Source organism: Teleopsis dalmanni, chromosome 1 (assembly GCF_002237135.1).
Source record: "Teleopsis dalmanni isolate 2A chromosome 1, ASM223713v2, whole genome shotgun sequence".
NCBI classification, from domain to species: Eukaryota; Metazoa; Arthropoda; class Insecta; order Diptera; family Diopsidae; genus Teleopsis; species Teleopsis dalmanni.
The window spans coordinates 134189365-134209698 of NC_051846.1; the positions used below are offsets into that span (position 1 = coordinate 134189365).

Consider the following 20334-nt stretch of genomic DNA (forward strand, 5'->3'; position numbering starts at 1 on the left):
AATCAGCAACTACCAGCTGCTCAAAAAATGTGGTACTTGAAATCACATGTGACAGGTGAAGCTGAAAAATTGATAAGTCATTTCAGCATAACGGAGGACAATTATTCGGCAGCTTGGACATTACTGCAAGACCGTTATAATAATAAAAGGGTCTTGGCGTCCACATTAATCGATGAACTTCTAAATCAGCCATCAGGCACATCAACTGTGGCAGCAGTTAAAAATTTACATGACACAACGAAAGAGTGTCTATTAGCACTAAACAATCTTGGCGTTCAAACGACATTTTGGGACCCAATTTTGTTACAGGTACTAATTAAAAAACTCGATCGGACGATGCTCATTAGATATGAGCAATCTCTGGCAAAACCAAAAGAGATACAAAACATTCAGGAGTTTTTAGCCTTTTTAGAACTACAGTTTCAACTGATGGAAGTTGTAGAACAAAAAGATAAGGTGGCTATAAAAACTAAAGCAAATCGAAATAACTCAGTGTCATCGGCTGTAACAGTTTCTAAAGGAAACAACACTTGCAAACTGTGCAATGTAGACAGGCACCCACTGTATCATTGCCGTAAATTTTTGCAATTTTCACCATCTCAACGATTGGATTGGGTGAAAAATCAACAGCTCTGTTTTAACTGTTTCAGAAATGATCATGTGGTGAACAAATGTTCATCAAGAAGTTGTACCAAATGTAATAAAAAGCAAAACACGTTGCTACATTTGGAAGTTACAAAACAGAACATTCAACTTAGCTCAAGTGGGTACAACACCGCAGTTACCACAGCGACAGCAAACACATCCACAGGTCATCGTGATTATGTTCTCTTGCCAACTGCAAGAGTCAAAATAATTGCATCTAATGGAAATACAAGTGAAGTCCGAGCATTACTAGACTCTGGTTCGCAAGTGAACATAGTCTCTGAGCGTCTTGTCAAAAGGCTCAATATATCAAAAACAAAATCGTTGTTGTGCATAAAAGGTATAGGAAAGGTGCAAAAAAATTCAACGCAGCGAGTTAACATCAAATTGCAATCACTTAACTCAAGGTTTACTACAGAAGTCGATGCGTTTGTGCTTCCAAATATAGTTCCACCTCAACCAAGTTGCAGCTACGATATTTCCAAATGGAAGGTCCCGAACAGCATTCAGTTAGCAGATCCAACATTTTTCCAACAAGGGAAAATTGATATTTTACTCGGTGCGGAGTTCTATTTCAGTCTGTTAAAAAAGGGTAAAATCACGCTTGCTCCTGGACTTCCAGTCTTGCAAAACTCTACACTTGGCTGGATTGTCAGTGGCAAGGTTGCATCAAATACAGACACATCAAACGTTTTATGTGCAGTTTTTGGCGGTGGGGTGGAGGCTGTTGATTTACCTTTAATCGGCCAAAAACGTTGTCTTAGTATACTCAATAGTGCCTGCGGGCCACAGTGTTTGTTTTCTTCATGGAACATCACGAATAATAATTTTGCCAATGGATCATTGTATGGGATCAGCATTGGGTGTTTAGAATCGTATGGTAATGATGAGGCTTCTAAGCGTCCTCCTACTCTAAGAACATTTGCATTATCAATGAATGGAGATAAACTACTGATTGAACTAGATTAATCAGCATGGGCTTGTTTCTTCAGTTGTTTGATTTCTTCATGAAAATCATTACCCTGAATGTGACATATTATAGTTATTAATGCTGCATCAAATTCGTTGGCACTAAGTACTATATGTGTGGCACGTGACTCCTTTGATTTTCTTGCGTTGTTAGTGAATCTAAGAACATATGCTACTATCTTTTGTAACGACTTAAATTAATTCTTATGCTGAATCCTGTGTATGAAATCTGCGTCATTGCTTTGAGTTACTACAGCTACAACCATCAACAGCCTCCACCCCACCGCCAAAAAAGGCTGTTGATAATAATTCATCGTTAGAAGATCAAATAGAACGATTATGGCGAATAGATGAGGTGAATACAACAGAAAGGACATTATTCAAAGAAGAAAAATTATGCGAATCTCATTTTGTTCAGAACGTCCATACAAATAAAGAAGGACGTTTTGTGGTAAGGTTGCCGTTTCTGGAAAACTCATTGACGTTAGGGGAATCTCAAGAAACAGCTTGGAGAAGGTTCATCAGTCTTGAACGACGACTAGCAAAAAATGATGTTTTGCGGAAACAATATGTCCAGTTTATGGAAGAGTATGAGCGATTGGATCACATGACTGAAGTAAACTTGGATTCCATGTTGACTCCAAGATATTTCATTCCTCATCATTGTGTACTAAAACCAGATAGTACAACTACTAAACTTCGAGTGGTGTTTGACGCATCAGCCAAAACTACATCTGGATACTCGTTGAATGATTTAATGTATAACGGACCGACAGTTCACAGTGAACTCTTTTCAATTCTGCTCCGTTTTAGGCGACCACGGTTTGTTTTTACCACAGATATCGAGAAAATGTATCGTCAAGTTTTGATAAATCCTGAAGATCGACGCTATCAACTTATCATTTGGAGAAGCAGTCCAAATTCAACGATTCGTTATTATCAGCTAAACACAATTACATATGGGACTCGAGCAGCTCCTTACCTAGCAACAAGATGTCTGCAAAAGATAGCATCAGAAAACAAGGTGAATTATCCATTAGGAGCTCAAATCCTGTGTGACAATTTCTACGTTGACGATGGGCTCGGTGGATCAGATAGTTTAATTACGGCTATTGAAGCTCAAAGGCAATTAATCCATATTTTAAAGAAGCATCAGTTTTATCTACGGAAATGGAGTGCAAACCATCCTCAACTTTTGAAAAACATTTCTCAAGATGATCAAGAAGTAAATCTAGATTTTACTAATGATAATAACGAGTCAATCAAAACGCTGGGATTATTTTGGTTGCCCAAGGCGGATTTATTTGGAATTAAGGTCAAAATGGTTACTGAAGGAATAATCACGAAGAGAGTCGTTAGTTCTGATTTAGCTAGACTGTTCGACCCACTTGGGTTAGTAGCTCCAGTAATAGTGAAAGCAAAGATTTTCATACAACACTTATGGCAGTTGAAATTATCTTGGGATGAACCACTTCCTACAGATCTTTGTACAACATGGTCAACATTTAGAGAAAACTTAAGTACTCTTGAAAATCTTCAGGTGGCAAGACATATCTTCAGAGGCGAGGTTCCATCATCAACACAGCTACATATTTTTGCTGACGCATCTGAAAAGGCATTTGGTGCTGCAGCATATGTCAGAGCAATTTTAAAAGATGGTAGAATAATAGTGCGACTATTATGTGCAAAGTCAAGAGTAGCACCACTCAAAAAACAAACGCTACCGCGACTAGAACTATGTGCGGCAGTCTTAGCAGCGGAACTCTCAGCAAGAGTGAAAAGCGATCTTCAAGAGAAGGACCAGCCGGTATTTTTGTGGACTGATTCAGAAATTGTGTTGTCTTGGATCAACTCACAGTCCTCGTCATTTCAAACATTTGTAGCTAACAGGGTGGCAAGAATTCAAACTTTAACTCTGTCAGAACAGTGGCGACATGTTAGGTCAAAGGACAACCCAGCTGATGTGTTATCAAGAGGACTGTCACCGAGGGCGTTGTCAACATGTGCAGTTTGGTTTTTGCATGGAAGGCAGGAAGTATGGCCACCAAGGTTTTCATCATCATTACAAGTTCCAGTTGATCTGGAGAAGAAGAAGGTTGTAGCTGTAGCAACTAAATGCAATGACGCAGATTTCATATACAGGATTCAGCACAAGAATTCTTTAAAGACGTTACAAAGGATAGTAGCATATGTTCTTAGATTCACTAACAAAGCAAGAAAATCAAAGGAGTCACGTGCCACACATACAGCACTTAGTGCCAACGAATTGGATGCAGCATTAATAACTATAATATGTCACATTCAGGGTAATGATTTTCATGAAGAAATCAAACAACTGAAGAAACAAGCCCATGCTGATTAATCTAGTTCAATCAGTAGTTTATCTCAATTCATTGATAATGCAAATGTTCTTAGAGTAGGAGGACGCTTAGAAGCCTCATCATTACCATACGATTCTAAACACACAATGCTGATCCCATACAATGATCCATTGGCAAAATTATTATTCGTGATGTTCCATGAAGAAAACAAACACTGTGGCCCGCAGGCACTATTGAGTATACTAAGACAACGTTTTTGGCCGATTAAAGGTAAATCAACAGCCCGAGCAACAGTTCAGCGATGCATTCGATGCAACAAAGCACGTCCGCAATTATGCCAACAAATTATGGGCAATTTACCAGAATCAAGAATAATTCCTGCAAGACCTTTCATTAATGCTGGTGTAGATTATTGCGGACCATTTTGGATCCACTACAAGGTGAGAGGCAAAAAGCCAACAAAGGCATATATTGCTGTCTTTTGTTGCTTTTCTACAAAGGCGGTACATCTCGAGTTAGTGACCGACTTATCAACAAATGCTTTCATTGGAGCATTAAAACGATTTATAAGTCGACGAGGGCGTTGTTTGAATATTTACAGTGATAACGCAACAAACTTCGTAGGCGCCAAAAACCAGTTAGCAGAATTAGATGAAAGCATTTATTCTAATGAAGGACAAGAAGCAATAATCTCTGCCTGCAGTACCACAGGAATAAACTTTCATTTTATTCCACCAGGGGCTCCACACTTTGGCGGTTTATGGGAAGCATCCGTAAAGTCCGCAAAATATTTGTTACTACGCAGCGTTTCAACAGCATCATTGACGTATGAAGAACTCGAAACAGTAGTGGTGGAAATTGAAGCGATATTAAATTCACGACCATTGACTCCAATGTCCAATGATCCAACTGATTTGACAGCATTAACTCCAGGACACTTATTAATTGGAGAAGCTCTTACAACCTAGTTTCCCAATTAAAACATAATTTCTGGAAACGCTGGTCTAACGAATATTTGATGGAATTGCAACAACGTAACAAATGGAAAACACAATCTGCCAACATACAGTTAGGGGACATGGTTATAATCAAAGAAGATAACGTCCCAGTGATGCAGTGGCCCTTGGGACGAATTGTACATGTGTACAAGGGTACAGATGGACATATCCGAGTAGCTGATGTTAAAACATCGGCAGGCATTTTTAAACGCCCAATTCATCGATTAGCTATACTGCCTGTAAATACAGATGATCAACCAACAATGACTGAAGCTGATCACGAAGTACCTCCTGAAACGTGATTATTGAAGATAAAAAAGAATCGTATGAAGAGCCCAAGACAAAGCGTAGAAAACTGCCTACCAATTTGTACTGTTCTGTATTACTTACATTATTACTGATATTGCCAATAGTAATAGGATCTCCAATTGACAATAAAAGGTTTGGCACAAATTTGGGTATTCACTTTGAAAATCTGGGCACAACTGCCATATCAACCACTGAATGGAATCTACTAGTTTATTATGTTTTAAGTCTTTATTGGACGGAAGCAGCAGCTCTAAACACAGGAATAATGTCGTTACATCAAGCTTGTCAACAAATGAAACCAAACGCATCATGTGCGAATACAGTTAATCACTTTAAACATATTGAATCCGAACTACAACTCGATGGTAAATTACTTCATGATCATCTCTTCAAAAGAGGAGCAATTGACCTTGTAGGCAATATTGCACATTCACTGTTTGGAGTATTAGATTCAGAATATGCCAAAGGAATGTCAAATATAATTACAGAAGTGAAACAAAATGAAATACAATTATTGACGCTATTTAAGAATCAGACATCAATTGTCGATTCAACAATCAACATAATGAAGAAAGATAAAATAGCAGTTCAAGAAGGTTTTGACCACATTGACAATGAAATAAAGGCATTGATAAATTCAATAAAAGATACAAATAGAGAGGTAAATCAATTACGGCTCAATCAAGTTTTCAATGCAGGAGCCATTCAATTAACACTGGTAGCACATAATCTACAGAAGATACAATCTGCCATTATAGATGCTCTAACTGATACTCAGTTAGAGCATCTTATTGTTATTGACACCAACACAATTACAAAAGGAAGCTAATCAAATCAAACTTCATTTATCACCATCATTAGAATTACCGATGCCAGAAGATGAGTTAATATCCCTTAACAGAGTAATGAAGGTTAAAGGTGGAATCACACAGCAGCATGCAGTTTTTAGTATAACATTATCCTTGATTGAACATGAACGATTTGAATTGTTTCAGCTAATTCCAATCCCGAACTGGGTAAATGACTCCATGACGGTAATTGACTCCTGCAGTTCTATTTTGGCTATTAATACGCAGCATGATCAATATTTTCCTCTTATAAAATCCGAATTAAGTCTTTGTGAGACCATTAAGGAAGAGGAATTTCTTTGCACCAACGTCCGCATACGATACAATTTTGGTTCCGAAGTATGTGCGTGTGAGGTCAACCTATTCAACTACAACACAATACCAAATTGTCGGTTGAAACACACTATCAACAAGCTGACCTGGATTCCATTGAATCACAAAAATCAATGGATTTATGCGACATCAACATCTTCACGAGCAACTGCAGTATGTAATAAGGAAATCATTCCACTAAATCTAAAAGGTTCAGGATTATTGACGATCGATCCAGACTGCGTGCTTAAACACAACTTTGTTTCCGTGCAAGGACAACAAATAATTGCAAGCACGGCAAGATATTTATACAGTAGTCTTGGTACAATCTCCGAATTAAGGCTACAACCCCCTATGAAGACATCAGATGCTTACAGCGGCAACAGTACACTGTCAACGGTACGCAACAACCAATACGATCAACAGCTTAAAGAACTCACAGTATTGCAGAAGGTGTTACAGTCATACCAGATAAATGATCTTCCAAATCAATTTCAGTCACACAAGTACCACAGCTTCACCATAGCTTACGCTGCACTCGTTATAGGGCTGATATTAATCATAATCATGATGAAGAAGAAATTGCAGAAAAAACATGTTGAAATTCCATCCGATGAAGAAGCCACCCGCACGACACCTATACCCATGCCACGTCGACAGTCACGAGAATTCCTTATCAACATATAGTCGGACTGACTACCTGTCAGCTAGAGGCTCATATTGTTGAACGGTTGTTCAACGCGGGGGAGAATGTTGAATATTTGTTTATATTATGTTATATTATTATATATGAATATTTTGTTGTCATTAATCTTGTATGAATAATTTGTTATTTTTATTTGTATTGTAATAATTGTGTTAAATATATTTGGTGTAAAAAATAACGTTGTCAATGCAATGCCCAAAATACGTCACACGCTTCTGTTGGCACATGAAAACAAAAGCGTCAAATTTCGTCTGCAAGAAAATGCACTCTTGCAGTTTGCAATAAGTTCATTGTTTGGCATGCATGGTCAAGGTTATTTTAGTTAATTTATTTGTTGCAAATTAATTATCAATTTTAAATAAAAGGCACAATTGAATTTTTGACAATTCAATTGATGCGAAGCCACATTCGTTATCGATTCTTTTTTGTTCGTTCTAATAGCTTGTAGATTTGGTACAAGTGCTAAATTTACACCATATAAGCACCTGACTACTGGATTCAAGTGTTCAGTAATTAGGATAATTTAGGACAATCTTCAAATCACTGGGTTCAAGTGCTCAGTGGTTCTCGTGTTCAAATAAGTCAACATAACTACTGGATTTAAGAGTTCAGTACTTGCAAACAGTTGATTTCAACCTTTGATTCAGCGTGTGATCATACATTTTGGTGTGATCGTACAGCCGGGGTATAACTCAGCGAGTATACCAGGGGTACGTTTAAAGAATTTTTGAATAAGAACAGGAGACACTGTGTTTCGTATTTTTATGATGTTTATTAAAATTAATGAGGATTTTATAAGTTATAGATGAACTAAAACCAAAGCGTTGGATTGTTGAGAGCGCTGGAAAACCGGAAGCGTTTGATTGTTGAGGCGTTGGACAAACAGAAAACCGAAAGCGTTAGATTGTTGAGGCGTTGAACAAACAAAAACGTTGAACTGCTGAAGTCGTTGGACAAAACAGAAAACCGGAAGCGTTAGACTGTTGAGGCGTTGGACAAAACGAAAACCGGAAGCGTTTGATTCTTGAGGCGTTGAATTGTTGAAGTGTTGTATCCGATGAGAGTGCTGGACAAGCCGGAGAGTCGGTAAGGTACGGCCTGCAATGGTGTTAAATCACAAATAGCACGCAACCCATAATTTTGCTTCCTTTTATACAAATTTGCAAGCGACAAGAAACATTTCGAGTAAGCAAAATGCTATTTTGCACCCTAAATTTTATCCATTGCAAGCGACAAGAAACATTTCAAGTAAGCAAAGTGGTATTTTGCACCCTAAATTTTACCCATTGCAAGTGACACGAAACATTTCAAGTAAGCAAAGTGCTATTTTGCACCACAATTCTATTGATTAATTTTATTGTCCACTTAGTTAGTGGGGTTTAAATTTGTATATTAAATTTGATCCTCACACTCCCTCCCTACTTTCCCGAAGGTAAGAGCGCTACCAGTACCTTTCGTTGGTCGGATTAGTGGTTGATTTATTGCCGGTTGCTTTGGAACTGGTTGTGGTTTTAGTTCGGCTTTTGATTGCACGATCGGCCGTTCACTTTGACCTGCTGTAGCTAAACTTCTCAGTAGTAACGGCCATTCTTCTTCGGAATCGCTACCAAAGAGTTCGCGGCAATACATGGCACAGTTTTCCTTAGAGTCCAGGCTTGCTGTGGTCTTCGGTGGAGTGGGGTCGCCAGTAGGATATGTCTCGCCATTCGCATGTTCGGTTCCTTGAATACGCATCTTAGTCAATTTTGCGCGTTGATGTGGGAATTATTGATGTGTGCTGTAATCGAAGTAAAAGAAACACCAAATTAGTCGCCCCTATTTCTTACCGCTTGTGTTTATTAGGCTGGGGAGCATGGGGTAAGAGCGTGTCGGTGTAGTATTTTACTTGACAGCTTTTAATGTGTGGCTTTATTTCACTGATGTGTGCCGTTCTGGTCCCCTTGTGGTCTGTGCTTGTGAGTACTACAATCACTGGGGACTTAAATGCTTTTACGTTGTATGGTCCACTAAACTTAGGTGACAATTTAGCTGCCACGTGGTCGGTTGCTTTCGAGAGTGTGTGTTGCTTAAGTAGAACGCTGTCTTCCACCGTTGGTTTCCAATTCCGACGTCGGAGATTGTAATGTCTGGCTTGCTCTGCGGCTGCACAACGAGTGTTCTGTTTGACTAAAGTTATAATTTCTTTTAGTTTCGTTGCCTTGTCACTAGGGTCTTGTATGATATTTCCGCTACCCGGTGTCAGCCTATCGTACACGTTGTTTGGGAGTCTTGGTTCGCAGCCGTGGTTCAAATAAGCTGGCGTAAATCCTGTCGTCTCTGATACCGATGAATTGATTGCCAGGGTTATTTCTGGTATATACTCGTCCCAGTCTCGCTGAACCCTTTCGGTGAGTTGACTGGCTAAGGTTTTAATCGTGCGATTGGTTCTCTCTGTTGGGTTTTCCTGTGGCGTGTATGGGGCGGTGAACTGCTGTTTGACTCCTAACTGCGTGAAGAATCTACGTGCTACGACTTGTGAATTGGGTCCCATTGTCCGTGATGAATATGTTTGGTATACCGAACCTCGCCACTATTCGTCGCGCTGCGCAAAGGTATAAGTTCCACCCACTTTGTGAATTTATCGATGAAAACCAGGAGTGTATTATTTCCTCGTTTAGATCTGGGTAAAGGTCCCATAAAGTCTGCGCACACCATGACCCATGTTTCCTCGGCGAGCTGAGTCAGCATATGTCCGGCAGCAAGCTGTTGGCTGGGTTTAAATCGTTGACAAGAATTGCAACTTAGAACAAATTTTCGCACATCTCTAAACATTCCAGGGCAGTAGTAGCTGTTAGCCACCCGTTGTTTTGTCTTGCGGATTCCGAAATGACCGGCCGTCGGTTCATCATGGTTTTCGCGGAGGATCTGTTGTCTTAAATGTGAGGGGACGCATAGTTTCCATGGTTTTATGTCGTCATCTTGAGAGTAATTCGGAATGTGTCGGTATAGATTCTGGTTTTCGATAACATAGTCTGGATATTTCTGTGGCTTCTGCTTAACCGCTTCCATTCGTTGTGTTACCCAATCAGGTTTCGCTGCCGTCGTAGATGTTCGTGCTAATGCTATCTGATCTTGGGATTGCCTCGACAAAGCATCGGCTACCACATTGTACTTACCCCTGCGGTATTCTATTGTGAAGTTAAACTGCTGGAGTTCGCGCGCCCATCTTGCGATGTGCCCCGTTGGGTTGTCGATAGAGTTCAGCCACTTTAGAGATAGATGGTCAGTGATAACGGTGAATTTGTACCCTTCCAGATACGGCCGCATTTTACGGATGCCCCAGACAATGGCTAGGCATTCCTTTTCTGTAGGCGCATAGTTCATTTCTGCATTAATTAGCCGTCGGCTGGCGTAAGCTATCACCCTTTCTTCTTCTTTATGTTGCTGCGTCAATATGGCACCTAGTCCATAGTCACTAGCATCGGTCTGTAGACAAAAAGGTTTGGAGAAGTCGGGGCATTGTAGGATAGGGGCCTCGATTAACCTCTTTTTTAGTTCATCGAACGTTTTCTGCTGCTCCTCCTGCCATCGCCAATGCCTGCCCTTTCGTAACAATGACGTTAAAGAATGCACGATTGTTGAGAAATCTTTCACGAAGCGTCGATACCAAGAAGTCATTCCCAGAAAGGGGTTTAGCTCTTTCAGGATCTTTGGTGGCTCCAACTGTCGTACCGCCGATATTTCTCCGGATTTATCTTTAGTTGGGCTTTTCGTAATTTTTTGAATACCAGCTCTAAATGTGTCCGATGTTCTTCTTTACTGCGGCTTACAACAATTATATCGTCTAGATAGGCGAAAGCGAATGGTTCCATCTCAGGCCCAATAACCGAGTCTAAGACGCGTTGAAAAGTTGCCGGAGCGGAGTGTAACCCGAAGGGCATCACCGTCCATTGGAACAAGCCCCGTCCTGACACCGTAAACGCAGTGAATTTTTTGCTATCCGGATGCATTGGTATTTGACAGTATCCGTTTTTAAGGTCCCGGCTGCTTATTACTTTAGCTTCTCTTAGATGGTCCAAGATGTGGTTAATCCTTGGCAATGGATACGCGTCCGGGATGGATTTTGCATTAAGCTGCTTATAGTCGACGCATAACCTCCATCGACCATTTTTCTTCTTGACCAGTACGATCAGTGCACTGTAAGGGCTACTTGAGGGTTCAATGCACCCCGTTCGGAGGAGCTCGTCGATTTCTTCGTTTATAATCGCCTGCATGGCTGGGTTCCTTGGGTAGTAGCGCTGTTTTACTGGGTGGTCATCCTTCATGGTTATACTATGATGAGTCACGTTGCTTTTGCTTGTTATGGATTTAAATAGTTCCAGCTCCACATTTAGAAATTCTTCGATAGCTGTATCTGTTGATGACCGCTCCTTCGTTATTGGGCTCGGAACGGTGCGGCTCCATAATTGTTGTTGGTTAACATGCTGCTGTTGCTGTTGATTACTCTGCTACTGTTGATGTCGACTAACTTGCTGTTGTTGTTGCTTAGATTGCATTCTGGGAGTAACATCGTTGAGTATCTCAGTTGTATGTAACAAGGTTGTGTGACGCTGCTGTTGTACAGGAAGATCAATTGTGACTGATGAATTTGCGATCCGCAGAGTAGTCTATGCTTGCGCGAGGAAATCCATACCAAGAATCACGTTGTCAATTGATTTTTCCATGACGAGTAGTGAGAGATCGAAGGACCTATCCCCGAAGGTGACTTGGCTTTCCAATACCTGAGAAATGTGTTGCGTGGTACCATCAGCCAGTAAGACTACCATGCTTCTGGGTGTGACTCTCCCAAAACTGTGTTGGTCCCTGAGAAAACTTTCAGCTATGATGCTCCTAGATGCGCCTGTGTCGATAGTAGCCGTTACTGCTACTGTTCCAATGGTAACCGCCGCCGATATCGTGTGTTGGTTGTATGATAAATTGGTTATTGGGGAACTTGTGCTCCCTGGGAGGCTGCCTGTCCCCGTTTTAGAACAGCCTCTTGTTGGTTTCCCTGGTTGCTTACTTTACCATTTTGTTTCCAACATTCCTTAGTCCTGATTCCTCGCGTGCCACAAACCCAGCAGAATAGTACCTGTGGCCTTTCGCACGTATATGCAAAGTGTCCTGGTTCACTACACTTTTTACATGCGAGGTGGACGATGATCTTTTCTGTGAGCTGTGGTATACCATATTCACGAGGTCCCCTTACATTCCGTGTGACCACAATCCGTTCTTTGTGGATTGGAGATTTTCGAATTCTTCGGCCAGTTGAAGCAGTTCGGATAGTGTGGAAAATTCGCGCCGTTTAATGTGTAGTTGGTAATCTGGTAGACCATTTTTGTATATGCGTTCCAACTGCTTTCCTGGTGGGTATCTGGCTTGACGCATGAGTTCCTGTAGCCCTAGTACAAAATCCTTGAAGCATTCGTTCGGCATTTGCTTCCTGCAGCATATGTCATCTTCTAATCTTTCCAAGTAGTGAGTGGGCAGGAAAAATTCCAACAAGTCTCCCTTGAAAAACGTCCAACACGACCACCTTTGGTTATTATTTCGGTACCATGCTAACGCTCGTTCCGTCAATAATTAGGGCATTGCTTTAGGTAGCATGTCTACCGGAATCTGGTACACTTCTGCCAACTGCTCAAGTCTTTCAACAAAGTCCATAGTGTTAGACTGGCCATCGAAACGTACTGCCCATTTACGAACCTGATCCATGATTTTAGAAATACTTTCAAAGTCTTTTACTTGTGGGATGGTGTTACGATCTTCCACACTAGGTGTCTCGATCTGCGCTGTGGGTCGATTTGAGGAAGCTTTTCGCTCGCTGTAACGACCTTTTCCGGCCCTATCTATAGCCGGGGTATAACTCAGCGAGTATACCAGGGGTACGTTAAAAGAATTTTTGAATAAGAACAGGACACAGTGTTTCGTATTTTTATGATGTTTATTAAAATTAATGAGGATTTTATAAGTTATAGATGAACTAAAACCAAAGCGTTGGATTGTTGAGAGCGCTGGAAAACCGGAAGCGTTTGATTGTTGAGGCGTTGGACAAACAGAAAACCGAAAGCGTTTGATTGTTGAGGCGTTGAACAAACAAAAACGTTGAACTGCTGAAGTCGTTGGACAAAACAGAAAACCGGAAGCGTTAGACTGTTGAGGCGTTGGACAAAACGAAAACCGGAAGCGTTAGATTCTTCAGGCGTTGAATTGTTAAAGTGTTGTATCCGATGAGAGTGCTGGACAAGCCCGAGAGTCGGTAATGTACGGCCTGCAATAGTGTTAAATCACAAATAGTACGCAACCCATAATTTTGCTTCCTTTTATACAAATTTGCAAGTGACAAGAAACATTTCAAGTAAGCAAAATGCTATTTTGCACCCTAAATTTTATCCATTGCAAGCGACAAGAAACATTTCAAGTAAGCAAAGTGCTATTTTGTACCACAATTCTATTGATTGATTTTATTGTCCACTTAGTTAGTGGGATTTAAATTTGTATATTAAATTTGATCCTCACAGAGCTAAAAACAAAATATTTTTTTTTATGGTTTTTACATTGATTTTATTAATTCTCATTTCATTATTGATACATAATCTGTAATGTCTGAAGAAGAAAATATGTTTGCCATTAATACTTTTTTGGAATTTGGAATAAGGCAGTGATATTTTAATGTGCCTTTAATTGATGTAGCTGCTTCAAATCGGTGTTTAATCTTATTTTCTTTTACTTCATAGTCTTTTAACGTTGAGAAATGGCACACAATATTTGGTAAACATTCCTTAGCCCAGTTAAATAGTTCCTTTGGTGTTTGGATTGGATTATTTATTCGTTGAAGGATAGCTCTTGCAGCATTCCTCTTTAAGGTTCCAGCTAAGCCGTCGCATGGACCTTTGCGTTGTGACGTTGGAAAAAAGTACCATTCTGCTTCCAAAGCAAAGTCCGCTTTGTGATGAGTTAAATTAATAAAATTTTTTTTATTTTTATATTGTGAACTGGATCCATCAGAAAAATAAATAATTTTCTTGATATCCGTACTAATTTTTTTTATGAATTTGATCTCTTATTTTTGGAACAAATGTACAGCAATTGTGTAGTGATGTAAATAGTCAGATGCACAAAATTTTTTATTTGTATTTTTTATTTTCATCACGGTGGTATATTGTAAACGGATGAATTGTTGCCTGATTATTATTCCAGTGAATACCTTGAACAGAGTTTTGAACAACAAAAGCATAATTTTCGGAAAAATCACACAAAATTATGCATTCAGTTTTTGCTAAGTTGTTTTTCTTATCATTTAAAAACTCTGCATCTTTTTTAACGATAAAGGAATGCAACAGCAATTTGTCTAAACCATCTGTTAAGGATTGCAAATATTCGTCCATTTGTTATGTCAAAGTTTTTAATGTGCTTCTCTCTTCACGAACCCATTGTTTGTATTTAACGGTGTCAATCATGTTGTCATCAAATATCTCCAGAAGTTGTTCATTGATATTTTCAGTTCCAGGACATTTGGCGCCGGTTCCTAGAAAACATTCTGCGCGTGAAGAATTGCAAATCATGCGCGGTAGGCAATCTTTATAGTTATTTATCGGCTTTCTACTGCATGCAGTCAGTGCTTTTATATTCACTCCATTTATTATTAATTTCACGTTCTCGTGTATGGAGCATTCACAAACTGAATATGTGCTACTTGCTCCTGCAAGAACGCAATGTTGTGGTTGTAACGATGCAAATTTTGAAAACTACATTACAGGTCTGGATGGTTGAGTTTGAAAAGAGTATGCAACTCCTTCAAATTGTTTAGAATGGACCGTTTTCGCATTTGTGTTCTTTTTCCGTCAATTTGTAAGGATACGCAGATTTTTTTTCCCAGGCATTACTTGACTGTTTTCTACACATTCGTAAAAATTTTAAATTCTATTGGTTACATATTTTCCTAGCGGTGGCTTTTTGGATTTGGGTCTTCTAAGATTCATTTCTCTGAAGTAAGTTTTTTAGCAACAGTACTCATACATTTTGTAGCGTTTGAGAAGTAAGTCGGGACCCCTTCGGATAGACCAATTATGTATCACACCCACTATTTATATTTTCATAGTTCATTTCAGCCAAATCGGAGATCATGAGGTCAAGAAGGTGTCCGAGATGTAAAAGAATGCATAAAGAATGCCAATATATGCATAAAGCGATGGGAAGACACGAGCTGATTATCCATGATGTTTGTATGGGGAATATACTGCATATGTTCATGAAGAAATGAGCACGCATGAGCTAATATAAGCACTGAGAATCCATGATGCTTGTATAGGGTATATGTTGTATATATTCATAAGGAGATAGGAAGGAATGAGCTGATATAAACACCGATTATCTATGATGCTTTTATAGGGTATATGTTGTATATGTTCAAGAAGAGATGGTGAGGAATAACATGTTATAAACACTGATTATCCATTATGCTTGTATAGGGTATATGTTGTATATGTTGAAGAAGAGATAATAAGGTATGAGATGTTGTAAACACTGATTATCCATGATGCTTGTTTAGGGTATATGTTGTATATATTCATAAAAAGATGGTGAGGTATGAGCTGATATAAACACGGATTATCTATAATGCTTGTATGGGGAATATGTTCATGAAGAAATTAGCAGTCATGAGCTACTATAAGCACTGAGAATCCATGATGCTTGTATAGGGTATATGCTGTATGTATTCATGAAGTGATGGAAGCTATGTGCTAGTATAAACACTGAGTCTCCATGATGCTTGTATAGGGTATATATTGCATATGTTCATGAAGAGATGAGAATATACGATGTATAGGGCATATAAAAAGTTGAGAACGTATGAGCTGATATATACGTATGAGCTTATTTTCCATGATAATTGTATAGTGCATATGTTTATAAAGAGATGGGAAGGTATGAGCTGATATAAACACTGACTATCCATGATGCTCGTATAGGGTATATGTTGTATGTATTCAAGAAGAGATGGTGAGTTATGAGCTCTTATTAACACTGATTATCCATGATGCTTGTATAGGGTATATGTTGTTAAAGAGATGGTGAGGTATGAGCTGATGTAAACACTGATTATCCATGATGCTTGTACATGGTATATATTCATGAAGTGATGGGAAGTTATGAGCTGATATAAACACTGAGTATCCACGATGCTTGTTAAGGTTATATATTGCGAATGTTCATGAAGAGATGGGAATGTACGATGATAGGATATATGTTTAAAAAGAATTGGGATGGCATGAGCTGATATAAACACTGAGTTTCCATGATGCTTGTATAGGAGATGTATTCACGAAAAGATGGGAATATACGAGCAGATATAAACACTAAGTATCCATGGTGCTTGTATTGGGTATATGTTGTATGTGTTGTGACGAAACTAATTTTTATATCAAATTTCTGCCGCACATGTTACAAGACGAAGAGAAAAACAGTGTTTGATCGTCGCTATAAAACACCACACCTACACACGTCACAATAAAACACTCACCCGAATCAAACAATGTTGGAATTACCTGGAAAATATAAAATTTATCAAAGCATATTTGGCCTTAAATTGTACGGACATTACCTGTGATCCTCCAGCCTGATGAGCCACGGACATTGTTATCTAGACTGAAAAGAAACCCTGAAGAGAGAAAAAAGAACATAACACCGTGAACATGTTATAAGAAAAAAAGTAAATTTTGTTAATTTATTATAAAATTTGAATTACAACACGATGAATAAACACATCTATTTAACAAATATAGTTTTAATAAACAAATATGCAACAACTAAACGTTCACTGATTACGTTTTTTTTTACAAACAAAAACCCATCACAAGCAGCACTTCGTCATAGTTTTCTTCTGGTTTTCTATTTGGATAATAACTGAAATAACTAGAGTCTATTAATTGGTACGGTAGTACATGGAAAGTAATATTTAATTTATTTCTTTTGTAAATATTTCAATTTAAACAAAACTACCACCAAAACAAATTAACATCAGTACCGGCTTAATACAAAATCACTGAAATTCTTTTAATTAATTACACTTAAGTTTTATACACTTATATTTTTTTTCACATTCATTTTTTTTTGAATATATTTATCACTTACACTTTATTTTTTAAAATACTTTTAAAAAAACAATTTCAAATTTATTAATGAAAAAAAAAACTGTCAAAACAAAACACAAAAGCGCAGCGGCTACACGGCCAAAAATCAGCAGCACAGCGGTTTACACGGCAAAACTCAGCAGGTAAACCAACGGAAAATTTAAAAATACGTTAGAAGAAAGCTCCGGCGGATGGATATTTAAGACGGCACAATTGTTGAAGGGGACGAGTTCTTCAATATTCGTCTGGGTGGTATTATGCCAAGGAAATCAAAATTTAGAATATATATATATTTTCATGACACTTATATATATCAATAAAGACAATATTCTTAATTACTTGCAATCCTGCGGAGGTATTACGACAAAGGATTTAATATAATTAAATATATATTGGAAGGTAGAATAAATCGTTAAATTTAAAGGATATATATACTTTCATGACACTTATATATATCGATAAAGACAATATAGTTAATTACTTACAATCCTGGGGAGGTATTACGCCAAAGGATTTAAAATAATTAAATATATATTGGAACGATAATTCTGATTCCCTACTAGGTGCCCAGAAGCGAACCATCCAAGAATCCAAGAAATTCACCAAGGGTCTACGGCATTTAGTTACCGAATCCATGGCGGTCGTTCCAAAGCGAAGTGGGTTTACAGGCTTCACGACGAACAACATCTACAAACATCTTTGAGGAAAATATCTAACAATAGCAACACATATTTTAAATTTTTTTATTCATCACATATTATTTCTTTGTTCATTTGTTAAGCTTCATTCTCTATTTTCACCGTTATTTAAATAATAAATAAAGAAAGTTAAAAATAAAACTGGAAAACAATATCTTTCTTTTTCGAAACTCGTTCCGCGAATATAAAATTATTGTGACGACTCTGGACAACAGCTGAGGATACCCCAGCGAAACATTTTTTTTGAACGCAACAAAAAAAGTTATTACAACGTTCATTGGGAGATGGGGAATTATGAGCTGATATAAACACTGAGTGTCCATGATGCTTTTATAGAGTATATGCTCATGAAAAGATGGGAATGTACGAGCTGATACAAACACAGGGCATCTATGATGCTTGTATGGGGGATGTGTTCGCGAAAAGATGGGAATGTACGAGCAGATATAAACACTAAGTATCCATGGTGCTTGTATAGGGTATATGTTGTATATGTTCATGGAGAGATGGGGCATTATGAGCTGATATAAGCACTGAGTATCCATGATGCTTTTATAGAGTATATGTTCATAGAGAGATGGGAATGTACGAGACATAGGGTATATGTTCATAAAAAGTTGATCACGTATGAGCTGTTATAAACACTGATTATCAATGGTACTTGGATGGGGTATATGTTTATAAAGAGATGGGAAGGCATAAGCAGATTTAAGCACTGATTATCCATGATGCTTATATAGGGTATATGTTGTATATATTCATAAAGAGATGGGAAGGTTTGAGCTGATTAAACACTGACTATCCATGATGCTTGTATGGGGAAAATATTCATGAAGAAATGAGCACGCATGGGCTGATATAAACACTAAATATACATGGTGCTTGTATATGGTATATGCTGAATATGTTCATGAAGAGATGGGAAAGTATGAGCTAATTTAAACACTAAGTATCTATGATGCTTGTATAGGGTTTATGTTCATAAAGAGATGGGAAAGTATGAGCGGTTATAAACACTGATTATCAATGATGCTCTTCAGAGATGGGAAGGTTTGAACTGATATAAACACTGAATATCTGTGATGCTTGTATAGTGTATATGTTGTACATGTTTATGGAGAGGTGGGGAATTATGATCTGATATAAACACTAAGTATCCATGATGCTTTTATCGGGTACATTTTCATGAAAAGATGTGAAAGTTCGATCTGATATAAACACTGAGAGTCAATGATGCTTGTATAGGGTATATGTTGTATATGTTCATGAAGAGATTGGAAAGCATGAGCTGACATATACTGATTATCCATGATGATTCTACAGGGTATATGTTCATAGAGATTTGTGCACGTTATAGCTGTTATAAACGCTGAGTATCCATGGTGCTTGTATGGAATATATGTTCGTGAAGAACTGAGCACGTATGAGCTAAAAAAAGTTTTGAGTATCCTTGATGCTTGTATAGGGTATATGTTGTATATATTCATGGAGAGATGTGGTATTATAAGCCGATAGAATTACTGAGTATCTAAGACTATTTTATAGGGTTTATGTTCATGGAAAGTTGGGAATGTACGAGCTGATGTAAACACAGGGTACCCATGGTGCTTGTATAGGGTATATGTTATATGTGTTCATTAAGAGATGGGAAAGTATGATGCTTGTATAGGGTATATATTCAGAAAGAGATGGGAAGGTATGAGCTGGTATAAACACTGAGTACACACGATGCTTGTAAAGGGTATATGTTGTATATGTTCAAGAAGAGATGGTGAGGTATTAGCTGTTATAAAGACTGATCCATGATGTTTGTATAGGGTATATGTCGTATATATTTATAAAGTGATGGGAAGAAATGAGCTCGTTTTAACACTGTTTATCCATGATGATTGCATAGGATGTATGTTGTATATGTTCAAGAAAAGGTTGTGAGGTTCGTGTTCTAGGGTTCGTGTCTAGGGTTCGTGTTCTTGCTTGAACGGTATATGGCCATGCGTAATACGGTAGGTAAATACCTTTAACCTATGCTATATTAAGACCATGATGCGTGATATCTCATCACATCCTTCCCGAGGTGAACCTGTTTTTCATGTTGGCTATCATGTCGGCATAACAGAACATCATGGATCTAGAGAGGAAAACCCGATAAAACTCGTAATCTCCGGTGTTATTCGACCTGTGCCGGTGAGATGAATAGCACTACGTCAGTGTGTTTTTAAACGGAGAGCTTCGGATAACTGGAGCCCTCCGGTTACAATTTAGCCTTATCCGGGTATTGCGGATCTCTGCCCGCGTGGGCCTTTCCTTCTCCGCTACTCGTGGGTTTTTAATATGAATGAACCAAAAACTAATGAATCTATTAATTCTGTAGCGGAGA

General features: G+C 38.4%; 3 protein-coding genes across 3 annotated transcripts; all 3 read left to right on the forward strand.

Moving 5' to 3' along the window:
* Positions 1–2221: 2221 nt before the first annotated feature.
* On the forward strand, positions 2222–3976 carry LOC119666221. The gene has a single exon (XM_038075504.1). It carries the CDS (start codon positions 2222–2224, stop codon positions 3974–3976), a length of 1755 nt encoding a protein of 584 aa, XP_037931432.1.
* A 105-nt stretch (positions 3977–4081) lies between these two features.
* On the forward strand, positions 4082–4903 carry LOC119666222. Its single transcript, XM_038075505.1, has one exon. It carries the CDS (start codon positions 4082–4084, stop codon positions 4901–4903), a length of 822 nt encoding a protein of 273 aa, XP_037931433.1.
* A 1244-nt stretch (positions 4904–6147) lies between these two features.
* Positions 6148–7089, forward strand: LOC119666223. Its single transcript, XM_038075506.1, has one exon. The coding sequence runs from the start codon at positions 6148–6150 to the stop codon at positions 7087–7089; it is 942 nt and encodes a 313-aa protein (XP_037931434.1).
* Positions 7090–20334: the final 13245 nt, after the last annotated feature.